The sequence below is a fragment of the Eptesicus fuscus genome, chromosome 17 (assembly GCF_027574615.1).
Source record: "Eptesicus fuscus isolate TK198812 chromosome 17, DD_ASM_mEF_20220401, whole genome shotgun sequence".
NCBI classification, from domain to species: domain Eukaryota; kingdom Metazoa; phylum Chordata; class Mammalia; order Chiroptera; family Vespertilionidae; genus Eptesicus; species Eptesicus fuscus.
The window spans coordinates 33,378,525-33,391,100 of NC_072489.1; the positions used below are offsets into that span (position 1 = coordinate 33,378,525).

General features: G+C 41.5%; 1 protein-coding gene across 1 annotated transcript in view; it reads right to left on the reverse strand.

The window, feature by feature from the left end:
• Positions 1-12,576, reverse strand: part of ASAH2 (N-acylsphingosine amidohydrolase 2) — a 57,604-nt gene that overhangs the window by 39,931 nt on the left and 5,097 nt on the right. Inside the window, exons 3-7 of the mRNA XM_054729219.1 lie at positions 9,909-10,063; positions 8,051-8,200; positions 2,906-3,082; positions 1,533-1,660; positions 128-205 (exon numbers count right to left, since the gene is read on the reverse strand). Of these exons, the coding sequence (XP_054585194.1) occupies positions 128-205; positions 1,533-1,660; positions 2,906-3,082; positions 8,051-8,200; positions 9,909-10,063 (688 nt within the window). The remainder of the gene's footprint in view (positions 1-127; positions 206-1,532; positions 1,661-2,905; positions 3,083-8,050; positions 8,201-9,908; positions 10,064-12,576) is intronic.

Below are 12,576 nucleotides of genomic sequence, written 5' to 3' on the forward strand. Positions count from 1 at the left end.
GTCTGAATTCCTAACCATTCAACTTACTCTCAGCCCCTACTTCCACTATCCCAGTCTCTTCCCCACCCCCACCCTTGTAATTAAGGAAAGTTATTCACACAGAAAGAAAAAAAAGTAAACAGCGTACCTGATAAGACCCAAGTCCTCTCCATTCAAATCTACCATTTTCAAGACTAGCATTTCCTTGTCTGTATTCGAAGAATACCTAGTCACCAAAACAAAGAAATGTAGTCAGTTTCATGTGAGAACCTGGGCACCCTGGATGACAAACAGCAGAAGCTGGCACACAAACAAAAACCAACACGCCTCTCAGGAAGCGAGGCTCCCGGACGTGCCGCAGTTCGGGGCTGCACCCAGGACCTCAGTCCTCAGCTGAAGAAAAGGCTTGCAACTGTGACCGGTGCTAGGGGCATTAGGTTGGCTAGCTGGAGGTGAAATATACACGTTTATGTAATATACACACTATTACATAACATGTATTTCTTACAAAAAGGATTTCTCTTTGAAATTTCTACTGAGATCCCATTAGCAGGAAATATGCAAAATCAAAAGCATTCAGGACCTGTGACTTAAAATGTTTTTGTGTCCTTTCACTCTTTGTCTATTTCAGACAAATGTAAAATGTCAAGTGGTCAAATTGACTGAGATATTATTTTACATTGCCTAAACCTGACTCATCACTTAAAAAGACAAACTAATCATCTCCCTTAATTGTGCCACTCAGTTATTCTCATTTTATTTCTTGTTCTTTCAGTATTTTTATTCAATTATCTCCTTTCTCTTGCCACATTCTCTTGGACTAAGATGATTTCTTCTGAATAACATAATAAAAAGAGCTACTCATTAATTTAACAAATACTTGTTATGCACATTTTTATCTCCATTTAACAAACCAAGAAACTGTGAGCCAATAAATAAAGATAAGTAAATCAGCTGTCATCATCACCATAGATCCTAAAGGTCACCCAGCTAGGAATTGACAAAGCTAAGATGAGACAGATTCCACAGGCAGGAGTCCTTCAGATATTCATACTGATTCTCACAGCCCTCGAAGTAGGAAGACAGATTGCTGTGTGTTTTCTATGTTTACTTTTTATTTCTGCTTGTCTTAGATTATAAACATGTTTTTAAATTATTTTATCTCTGATACTTTCTTATGATCCCATCATATTCATCAAGTAAACAACCTTGTTTTATTCTTTTAATTGTTTTTTAAAGGAAACCCTTCATTTGTGTGTTTTATATATATATATTTTTTATTGATTTTTTACAGAGAGGAAGGGAGAGGGATAGAGAGTTAGAAACATCGATTAGAGAAACATCGATCAGCTGCCTCCTGTACACCTCCCACTGGGGATGTGCCCACAACCAAGGTACATGCCCTTGACCAGAATAGAACCTGGGACCTTTCAGTCCGAAGGCCGATGCTCTATCCACTGAGCCAAACCAGTTAGGGCACAACCCTGTTTTAGATTCTGTCTCTGTTTCCTAAAGGAAACACATGATTTCACTGTGATAATTACCCTCCTCACCTTAATCTCTCTGCCAGTGGATTTTGAAGGTAAGAATAGGGGCTTCGGTTGATCTGCGTCCCATCCACAATTCCTTTATTCATAAAGATCTTTCCTGGTTTCATATTTGTGTGTGCTATCTCAATGCTCTGTGGGTTTAAAAAAAAAAAAAAAGAGTTGTCAAGTTAGAAATCCTATTGGGGATAATGACTTAGTCAATATAAACAGAAGAGACCTGTGGACCATTTCCTTGGTCTCCAACCTGTTCCCACTACAGATGAAAGCTGGAGAACCACACGGGCTGGTGTCCTTTGGAGGCAAACAGACTGGCCTTCAGGGTTGAGAGAGAAAGATGGCTCCGTGTGGAGAAGCACAGGGCCCATCAACACCGACTGGCGAGTCAGCACGTCTGCCAGTTCAGATGGCCCAAATGGGGGACTTGACTCCTACAACATGTAGGTATTTCCACCCTCCCCACCCTCTCTATCCCACCACCTTCTCAGACAGAGTTTTTCAAACTTTGCGAAGCACAGTAAGCAATACAGTTTCCATCATAACTTAATACACATCAGCATATTTATTCCAAAATAAAGTTCACAATGTATATGATGCACTATGGTGTTTTCCAATATTTTAATTTGAGTTTTATTTTTTATGTTTATGGCACCCATGAAATTGATTTCATAAAGCCATTTATAGATTGCTAGCCACCGTTTGAAAAACAGTGTTGCAAAGAAATGTCTGCCTTTGCCAACTGGGTCCCTGGATTTTGGGGGTATGGAGGGGTGGCTTTACAAGATAAAGTAGAGAGAGACTAAACCTGAAAGGCAAAGGAATGAAGAATAAAACATTATCAAGGATCTGGTGTGAGAAAATAATAAACTGGAAGACAGGAGAGAGAGGAGTACCAAAATGTACCCAAACCATGAGTGGGAGGAAAGTGGGGGGTATGGTAGGAACACCATGTCAGTCTAAAGTTTTTGTAGAGGACTTGAGAAATTTACCAACTAGATCTCCTTTTATGCTCTTCAGGAAATACAAGGAAATGTTTGGAAATACAAGGAAAGATTGGAATTATCTGTAATATTGGTTCCTTGATGGGTTGGTGTCTTTTCGTGTGACTTCATGCAAGAACAGACCATGGGGGGCCCTATAATTTGTAAGGGTCACATACAAACTGTTTTCTGTCTCTTTAGAGGACTGTGTGAAGTTACTGCCATAGAGTCCTCCTCTCCCAATAAGTGCCTCAGGCTACCAGCCCACAGCTCGGGACCAGAGTTACCAGAGGGTCATGAAGAGGGAAGGGAGGCCTGTGCTCAGACGAAGGTTCTATAGGGACTGTCTGCATAGCACACTCCTAAAACACTGAGCAGTGGGAAAGAACAGCTGCCTACCTTCATGATGCCAGTGACCATGTATTCAAAAGTTCGATTGCTAAATCCTTCGCTGGCAATTATAAACACGGTATACTGGAAATATCCTGCTGGACCCGAGTGCGTGTGAGTGCCACTCAGGATCACATTGTCTCTTCTGTACAGGGAGCCATATTTACTCTTGAGTCTGTTCAGGACCTTCAAGAAAGAAAGAAAACAGAACTAAGAAGTGAGGTATCATAGGAGCTTAGCATAAGAAAGGCTCTGATTAGCGCAATCACTGATCCATACCAATGACTTCGCTGTCTATCCAGTGGCCCTTCACTCTATATATCATCATGGTATATCTACAGTGCATAAATAGTTTATATAGGTATATATAGCTTCAGTCCATCATCATAGTAATAATAACAACAGTCATCGCAATAGCTAACATTTCATAGATTCTTGCTATGTGCAAGCACACACAATGCTAGGTATTACATACATTATGGCATTTAAAAATCATAATAACTTCAAGAGGTCTATATTTTGAACCCTGTCTTTTAGCTGATAACATTGAAGTGTGCAGAAATTAAATAATTTGATCTAATAAATAGCAGATCCTGAATCCAGATCCAAGTCTAACTATAGAGTCAGTACTCTTCCCCATTCGTCTTTTCACACATACCATTAATATCCAGGCACTAGGAAAAACTCTGAAGAAGTTTTTATTCTAATGAAAGAGAAAGATAATACAGTGATAAATGTTATGAAGCAAAATAGGAAAAAGAGGGTGATGGGTGTTCATGAGGAATGATCTTTCCAAAGAGGTTCCCTTTCATCAGAGCCTTAAATGAAGAGAGCAATACCTGGGCGAAAAGCACTGTGGGAGCAGTGAACAGACAGTGCAAAGTCCTCTTTACTCTACTGCCTCACTTCCCAAAATGAAGAACTCAATATTCCCTGGCACCAACGATTACTTATTGATCTGGGGGAAGCCAACGCTATGGACCAATGACACCCCAGCAATCCCGTGGAGAGGTCCTTGTGGAAAGGAACCAACTGGTCAGCACCAACTTGCTAGCCACATGGGTAAGCAACCTTCTCTAAGCCATAGTTAAGCCTTCAAACAGCCGCCATGAGTTCAACCTCATGACACAGAAGTGATAATACATGACTTCTGTGGTAACTTAAATCAGAATCACCCATCCCAAGCCTCTTGGGTTTTCCTGACCCACAAAAGTCCCGAACAATGATATATGATTATTCCTGCTTTAAACTGAGTTTTCCATATAACTCTTTGTATGGGAATATGTGACTAATAACAAAGAGACTCAGTAAATGTTCATTTAGTTAATTAATTAATGAACACCCAAATGCATGATTAGGGTCTTTGTATGATGCATACACATAAAAAAAAAAACAGGAAGAAAATTAATGATGTTGCTGAGTACCTATTTCTGATTATGCTTTAATCCATGGCAACATAGAGTTAGGTATTATTGTGGCTTCTTTATGAAAGATGCTTTGACTTTTTGTGTGTCAAAAATCATTAAAAGCAACAAAAGTGTCAAACCCAAAGCAACCTTCCCCAGTGTAAGATTCTAACAGCTAATACCAGGACAATTACAAAAGCTTGTTTATGGCAAAGATGGCAAACACTGCTTATCTCATGCACTCAGTCCTAGTTATTTGTGTTTTCTGTCAGAAGCAGTGTGTTGAGAAGGATCTGAATCCAAATCTGGGCTGAACAGAAAAGAGTACCTTTTTTGATTAGCAGTGATGTCTATCTGGAATATGGCATTCACAGTGCTATCCTGATAATTGTCCCTTTGAAAGAAAGAAAAGAGCCCTCCTTTGCATTGTTTGCCAGTTTGTGTGGTACAAAAACTCCCACCATGATCAATTTCAAGCTACCAAAAGTTTAACAACCAGTTCACAGAGTTCCTGAATATTTAACAATCGGCTTTCACTGGCCCCTAAGGGAGTAGGAGCAGCAATGCATGTGCCATATACGTACTTAACACACAAAGACTTCCGTTCAATCTCTTCTATTTTAGGTGAAGAGCTACACCACCCTCATACTAGTCATGTGATCACTGAATCAGGACGAAGATCTTAAAACCATCTTGTCTCATTAATCTCTCCATGCCCCAAACCCCAATTGCTAGGTTACCAAATCCACAGAAACAATCTGGGACACCAGTAAAGCTTGCAAAGGAAATGTGATATAACCAGAATAACATCCCTCTGGCTAAATAAGCCTCATTCGCCACCCAATACATTTCCATGTTCCTTCTGTTTGATCCTAATTTCAACCCCAAATCTTCATCACTCTTAATGTTCTTCCATGCAGCAACTACTACACTCCTGAAGAAGAAATATGTGTAAGGAGAAGAGGGGACCAATCAATGAAGGGACATCATGAAAGTTTAAAGTCAAAGGCTAATGTTCTTACAATTTCATAGCCAAGATAGGAAGGTTGTGGAAAAAGAATGGCCAGTCAACATTAAAGCTCCCCTAACCTTTACCCCATTTTTATTCCTAAAAAAACCTATAATGTTAGGATTTTAGAAATAAGTCTATTTCTTTAGGTTTATTCAAGAATCAAGCTCTTAAAAAGATAGGAATTATGAATATTGAATTTTAAAACAAAAGACTAGAAACAGCTCACAGAAATCTTATCCTAAACTACACTCTCTGATATAAAATCAGACACATGGGACTTGCAAAACAAAGAAAAGAAAAATAAATTAAGAACTCAATCATGTAATGGAAATGCCTGAAGATAGCCATTATAAATAGCATGTTGTCTACTTCATGAAAGGAGGGATAGTTTAACATAGAACAAAGAAGCTATATTCGTGTCTACAGCTCACTTCTTTTTCTGCAGTTTCCATTCCATTTTCTAACACTAACACTCATGGGAACATGACATAGACAGAGTTGGAAAGTCGTTCAGTTTTCCTGCCCTGCCTCACTGCTCAGAAATCATCCTTACTCTTCATTCCATGCTGGAAATTTCATCCATCTTAAAGCTGAGACTGAGAACCTGCCTAAAACCAGGTGTTATAAGTAAGCTTAATGGCACTTGTTTAGCTACATTTATTTTTCACAACCTCCCTTGGGTTAACTGGGGATGACTAAGTGGGTTCATTTAAAGGCCTTCCCACTGGGTCTCAGATTGCATGGGGGAAGTAAAAATAGGAAGAGATGATTAAATGGTCCCCACTATTGACTTCATAGTGTCTACAACCCAACACATTAAACCCCTCTCCCCCCATGCTCCACCCACAAAGTCTACCTTTTAACTCTCCTATTGCTACTACTGACAACACTATTTCCCAATCAGAGCCATCTTTGATTCTTCAGAAAGACAGTATGTGCAGTTGGTAATGAGCATGAGCTCTGGCACCGAGGTGCCTATGTTCGAATCCCAGCCCGGACAGCTCATAAGTATAATCTTGGACAAGTTACTTGATCCTCTGCAACTCTGTTTCCCAGGCTGTCAAATGATATAATAATAGTGTCTTCCTCATATAGTTGTTAGTAGGATATAGAACAGTGTCTTACTCATCATGGAAATGAAGTTAAGTGTTCACTTTTATGTCTATTCATTCCCAAATCCATTAGCACTTAATGTGAACTCTTACCATCATGTAGTCTCACTGCCACCCCACTGGTTTAGAACTTTTGTGTGAGAGTCACATGATGTAGGGGAAATCACCAGGCAGAGTTAAAATCCTTCCTGCTAGCATAGCTTCCCTTTATAGCTCTTTCAGCCTTCCATCATATTGTAAAACTCCGCTGTATTAAATCCCCCCTGTTTGAAATGCCTAATGTGATTACTGTTTTCCCAACTGGACCCTCACCAATAGAGCCTTGACATTAATTTAAAGAATCTGCCCATTTCTGTCTTCTCCTCTATTTCTAGTCTATTCCAATCTACCTCAAATTCACCATCTGAGTAATCATTGTAATGCAAAATTGTGATTGCATCACCTTTCCACTCAAAAGTTTTCTAATAATCCCCATTACTTTCAGAATTAAAAACAACCTGGCATCCCAGGACCTCTATAATTATGAACACACCTTCCAGGCACATCTCCAATCACATGCCTACATGTGTCATAATAGAACTAACTAAGCTTTGTCTCTAGAGTCTATATTCCTCCCCTGAGCCTCCCCTGTGCCTCTGTTCATGCCGTCCCCTGCATTTCTCAGCTCTCACTCATGTCAATCATTTAAAATTCTGCCCATTCAAGTGTCACTTCCACTTTGAAAATTTTCCCCCTAATTTTCATTTCCTGAATCTCCATGTGCTGGTTTTAAAATACTGTATACCCACAAATTATATGATACTCTTGCCTTCAAGAAGTGAAATTTAACTTTACTATCCCTGCGTGTGAAATGGACTTAGCGACTTGCTTCCAATGAATAGAACAGGGTGGAAGTGATGGTGTGCAACTCCTGAGCCTGGGTTAGGAAAGGCACTGTGGCTTCTTCCCTGCTCTTTTGCTTGAATTACTCGCTCTGAGGAAAGCCAGCGGCTCTGTCAAAAGGATATGGACAATGGGGAAGGGAGGCCTTCTGCCAACAGCCACATGAGTAAATATTCTTGGAAGTGGATCTTCCAGCCCCACTCCAGCCTTCAGATGATTGCGGTCCTTGCCACTATCTTAATTTCAAGATACCCTAAGCTAGAACCCCCAAGAAACACATAATCAGAATAATATAATAAAATGCCCATGTCTGCCTATCACACAGCTTCAGCAATCTATGGCCAACCTAATTTCAGTGTTGTATTTTTAATTCTCATCAGGTTATTTTCATCTATTTTCAGTTATCTAAAAACTTGAAGGAAGGGTTACTGATTAATTGACACTCTCAGACTTCTATTAAGGAAGATTAAATGAGAGAATGTATGTGAAAGTCCCCTGGAATGTAATAAGCTTTCAAATAACATTAGCAATCAATAATGATGATGCACCACTAGCAGAATTGAAAGCAAATCTTGACCAAGATAATTCAGAATGGAAAAATTCGGATCACTCTGTCTCCTGGATTGTCAAGAGCCTATAATGTTGCAGGTAGTAGAAACTCACTGGATGAAAAACCAGGAGGGCTTAGCTACTGACTTTTTTTTAACATCAAGTCATTTCTTTCCTCACATCAATCACTTACCTCCAGCCTCAATCGTTGGGATACCATGCCTATGTCGACGCTCACAAATGCCATTCGATTGGACCCATCAGGCTCTGCCATGATGAAAGCACGACTGTACAACCTGGTGAGGAGGCCCCGTGCATTCTGGCCACTTTTGCTGTAGCCCATCTAAAGGGGAAAAGACTATCAGAGCCCATCTACAGGGGGAGAGAGAATCATAGGCGCTCTATCTCATCTCGCCCACCCCACCCCCAACAGAAAGCAGGCTCACCCACGGAGGAAAAGACTACTTAGGAAAGACAAATAAAAATAGTCCACAGGTCACTGAAAGCTCCTAGTGAGATAATACATGTGTTTTCAATAATAAAGCCAACAACATAAAAGAGTCTTTACTCTTCTGTGTAGAAATAAGTAAAGGCAAAGTAGCAATAAGCTTGACAGAAGCTATTCATTGCCCTGTGGGTGAGGAAGGAGCTGGTGTGGCCCAGAATTTTGTTACTGTCCTGGAGAGCTTTCAGGGCTTCTCTGTTTTTTGAAACAAGACCTTTTCTCCTGCCAGTCTAAGGTACTACACAAGGAAATAGTTCCCGTCCCACCATGCACACTGAGGGGGAACACCCTGAAATTGAAGGCTCCCTCACTCAAGTTGCTAATGTGAATGTTTTGTTTTGTTTTCTACCTGAAGAAAATGGTTTCTTTATGGTTAAGTACCTAACCCTGGCTTGTCCCATGTTGTCCCTCCCTAAGCCAAGTCAGATCAAATACATCTACCCCTGCCCCTTCTCTCACCATGTCATAAAACCCACCCTTAAAGTCTACCCAGGTCTTCAGAATGCTCCCTCTACTGCTTGCTTTAACCTTACGTGGGTGTTTATTTAGGGTTACATTGATTCAAGAGTCAGTTTTCACAACAGACAGCAAGGAATACAGTTGACCCTTAAACAACACAGGTTTAAACTGTGCGCATCCACTTATGTATGACTTTTTAAAATAAATACAGTCAGCCCTTCAGATCCACAGGTTTCACATCCTTGGATTCAACCAACCAGGGATCGAAAATAGTATTTTTACATTCCCAACCGTGGATCAAAAATAATGTTTTGATCTGCATTTTGTTCAAGTACCTAACCCCCTCATTGTTCAAGGGTCAACTGTAATTCCTTGAAGCTAAAGATTCTTTGGTAGACATGAGACAATCCCATCAGACAACCTCATGCTCTTGTTTCCTAGGGAAGGATTGATATAAACAGTGTTACCACCATCAGAGCGAAGAAGTTGCATGCTAACAGCCAACAGACCACACCTAACACATTGAAGGGTTTTACTTGGCTAATGCACTGTTGGCTCATGCCAGGTTTTCAGTTTTAACTAACTAGAGTTGCCTACATTTTCCAAGTGACCTATTTAAACCCTCAGATCTTCAATCCAGAGATGTTTCTGCCTTCTCTTGGAAAAAACTGTCAGATATAGCAACCCTAAGTCCACATGCTTACATGGCAACAATTAGCTGAAGCCGTGCACTTTCTAGATGCACCACCATGCCCACAACTTCCTACTGTCCCCAAACTGAGGATCACTAGATGTTGAACATCTTACACTGACCTGCTTCAGTCACTTATGATACCTGCCCATCCTCTGTCATATTTGAGTTTTCTAGCCCTGCCATTTCATAAAAAAGTGGCCAACTGTCTTGACAAGGGAGTTGTGGTTGAATAAATGAACCCCTCTTCCTTATAGGACAATACTCATAGTGTTACACAGCAGTGAAGTCAAAGAGAAAAGCAAGATGATGCTATAATAACCAGGAATAAATGCAGGATTCAAAATAATAAGACTTTATTTCACAGTCTCTTTGAGGAGCCTATGATTTACCTACCATATTGATATCCGCTACTTGTCCTGTGCAGTCAGCTCGCCCAACACCTATGTGGTAGCCACTGAAGTTCTGAAATAGAGGAGGCTCTGGGGTAGTAGTCACTGGGGACACCTGGGTGGCTGTGGGGCCTTGTGTGAGTGTGGAGCCCTGGGCGGCTGTGGGGCTCTGGGTGGCCTGAGCGCTCTCGGTGGATGGAAAACCTGAATCCAAAAATAGAATAAAATATTTGAGACTTGAATTGGGGTGGTAAACACACAATACAGATGACGAATTGTAGAATTCTATAGCTGAAACCTATATAATTTTATTAACCAATGTCACCCAATAAATTCAATTAAATAAATAGATATATAAAATTTAAAAAAATAAAAATAGAGGAAGATATTTAAGGAACAATTCAGATCATTTATGTGTCAGCATTAGTTAGAACATATAAGTTCAGGTTCCTGAGGAAAAAAATCTTTGTATATTGTTTATGTGTATGATACATGGTGGAAAACATCTCAGGAACTTGTTTTATATCATTTATGGTGGAAAACATCTCAGGAACTTGTTTTATATCATTTCTAAGAATGATCTTTTTCTTTACTGCACATGTTTCAACCAAACAATCAAGGTCTCCATCAAACCTCCTTCAGCTTCTCCTCACAAGCCATTCCTTTTCAAACTCATCACCTTTCATTCACTCACCATGCACTTCTACACCAGCGAAACAAATTATGTGCCAGGTTCCTGACACACAACCTACTAAACATAGCCTCTTGGGATTTGTTCTTGCCATTCTCTCCATCCAGAGTCCTTATTCCTTTCTGCTCCACCAACCAATCTCCACTACCAACTTCAGAGTTGATTCATTTCCATCACACTCACATCCAGCTCAAACCCTCATCTCCAGGATGCCACCCCAGCTGTCTCTATCCTGCTTTGATCTTCCTCAGCCTTCTCAAGACTTTTATTCCTTTTTTAAAGACTTATTCTTAAATATATATTTTTAATTGATTTTTAGAGAGAGAGGAAGGGAGAGGGAGAGAGAAACATCAATGTAAGAGCGAAACATCAATCAGCTGCCTCCTGCACACCCCCTACCATGGATTGAGCCTACAATGTTGCTGGGAATCCAACCAGCAACCTTTTTTCGTGCATGGTACAATGCCCAACCCACTGAGCCACAACGGCCAGGGCTAAAGACTTACTCTTAATGCAACCTAGATCATTGTATACTTGTTGACATAGTTCTATCTTATGCTAATGATTCTCATGTCACCATATATGCATTACTACACACTATATTTCTTATCAATATGTATATCACATATACATACAAATATCAGGGAGGCAGAATAGCATCTATACTAATAAAAGAGTAATATGCTAATTAGACCGGGAGACCTTCCAGACAAAGCCAGGGGCTTGGCCGGCCTGCAAACCCCAAATGGCCCTCAGCCCCTAGCCCAGGCCGGCCACGCCCCCCAGCTGGGGTCCCTCACCCTGAAGGCAACATAGCCAGCCTGCAAACAGCCCTCAGCCCCTCACCCAGGCTGGCCACACCCCCTAGCGGGGACCCTCACCCCAATGGGGTGTGGCCAGCCTGCAAATGACCCTCAGCCCCTCACTCAGGCTGCCATGTCCCCCAGCGGGGACACCCCCCACCCCGATGGGGGTGTGGCCAGCCTGCAAACTACCCCAGCCCCTCACCTAGGCCGGTCCTGCCCCCCAAGGGGACCCCCACCCTGATCCAAGACTCCCTTCAAGGAAGACCAGCCAGCCCCCACCCATGCACCAGGTCTCTATTCTATACTAATAAAAGGGTAATATGCTAATTAGACCAGGAGACCTTCCCGACATCTTTCAGGACAAAGCCATGGTGGTGGGGCCGAGGCAGAGGCGGTTTGGGGCGATCAGACCAGGAGGGGAGAACAGTTGGGTGTGATTAGGTCAGCAGGAGGGGCCAGTTGGGGGCAAGCAGGCTGGCGGGAGGTGGGGGGAGTTGGAGAGGAGCAGGCTGGTGGGGGTGCAGTTGAGGGTGATCAGGCCAGCAGGGGGCAGGGCAGTTAGGGGCAATCAGGCAGGCAGGCAGGTGAGCAGCTAGGAGCCAGTGGTCCTGGATTTCGAAAGGAATGTCTGACTGCCGGTTTAGGCCCGATCCCCTAAATCAGCAGTTAGACATCCCCCGAGGGATCCCAGATTGGAGGGATACCTCCCCCCATGCACAAATTTCATGCACTAGGCCACTAGTTGGGAATAAAAGAACTGGTGCCAGAAATCTGGATTTGAAAACTGACTTTACCAATTACTGGCTAGACAAATTACTTAAGCTATCCACCCCAATTTTTCTCATATATAAAATAGAGATAATAATAATAATACCCTGCTTCCAAGGGTTGTTTTGAACAATAAATATGTTAATGCATTTTAAAAATATAGAGCAGTGACTGCCTTATAGCTTTGATTTTATTTATATAGACATTTTACATCTACATTTTACTTGTTTGTTTCCAACCTGGACAACAGCCAGGGATGGCCAAGGCAACAGAGGTCAGTGACAGAAGGTATTAGAGCTCAGGAAGTACTTAGGCAAGAGATTAGCAACTAACTCATTATGGAATCCTAGACTTCTGGAGCAAAGAAGGAAGGAAGGAAGGAAGGAAGGAAGGAAGGAAGGAAGGAA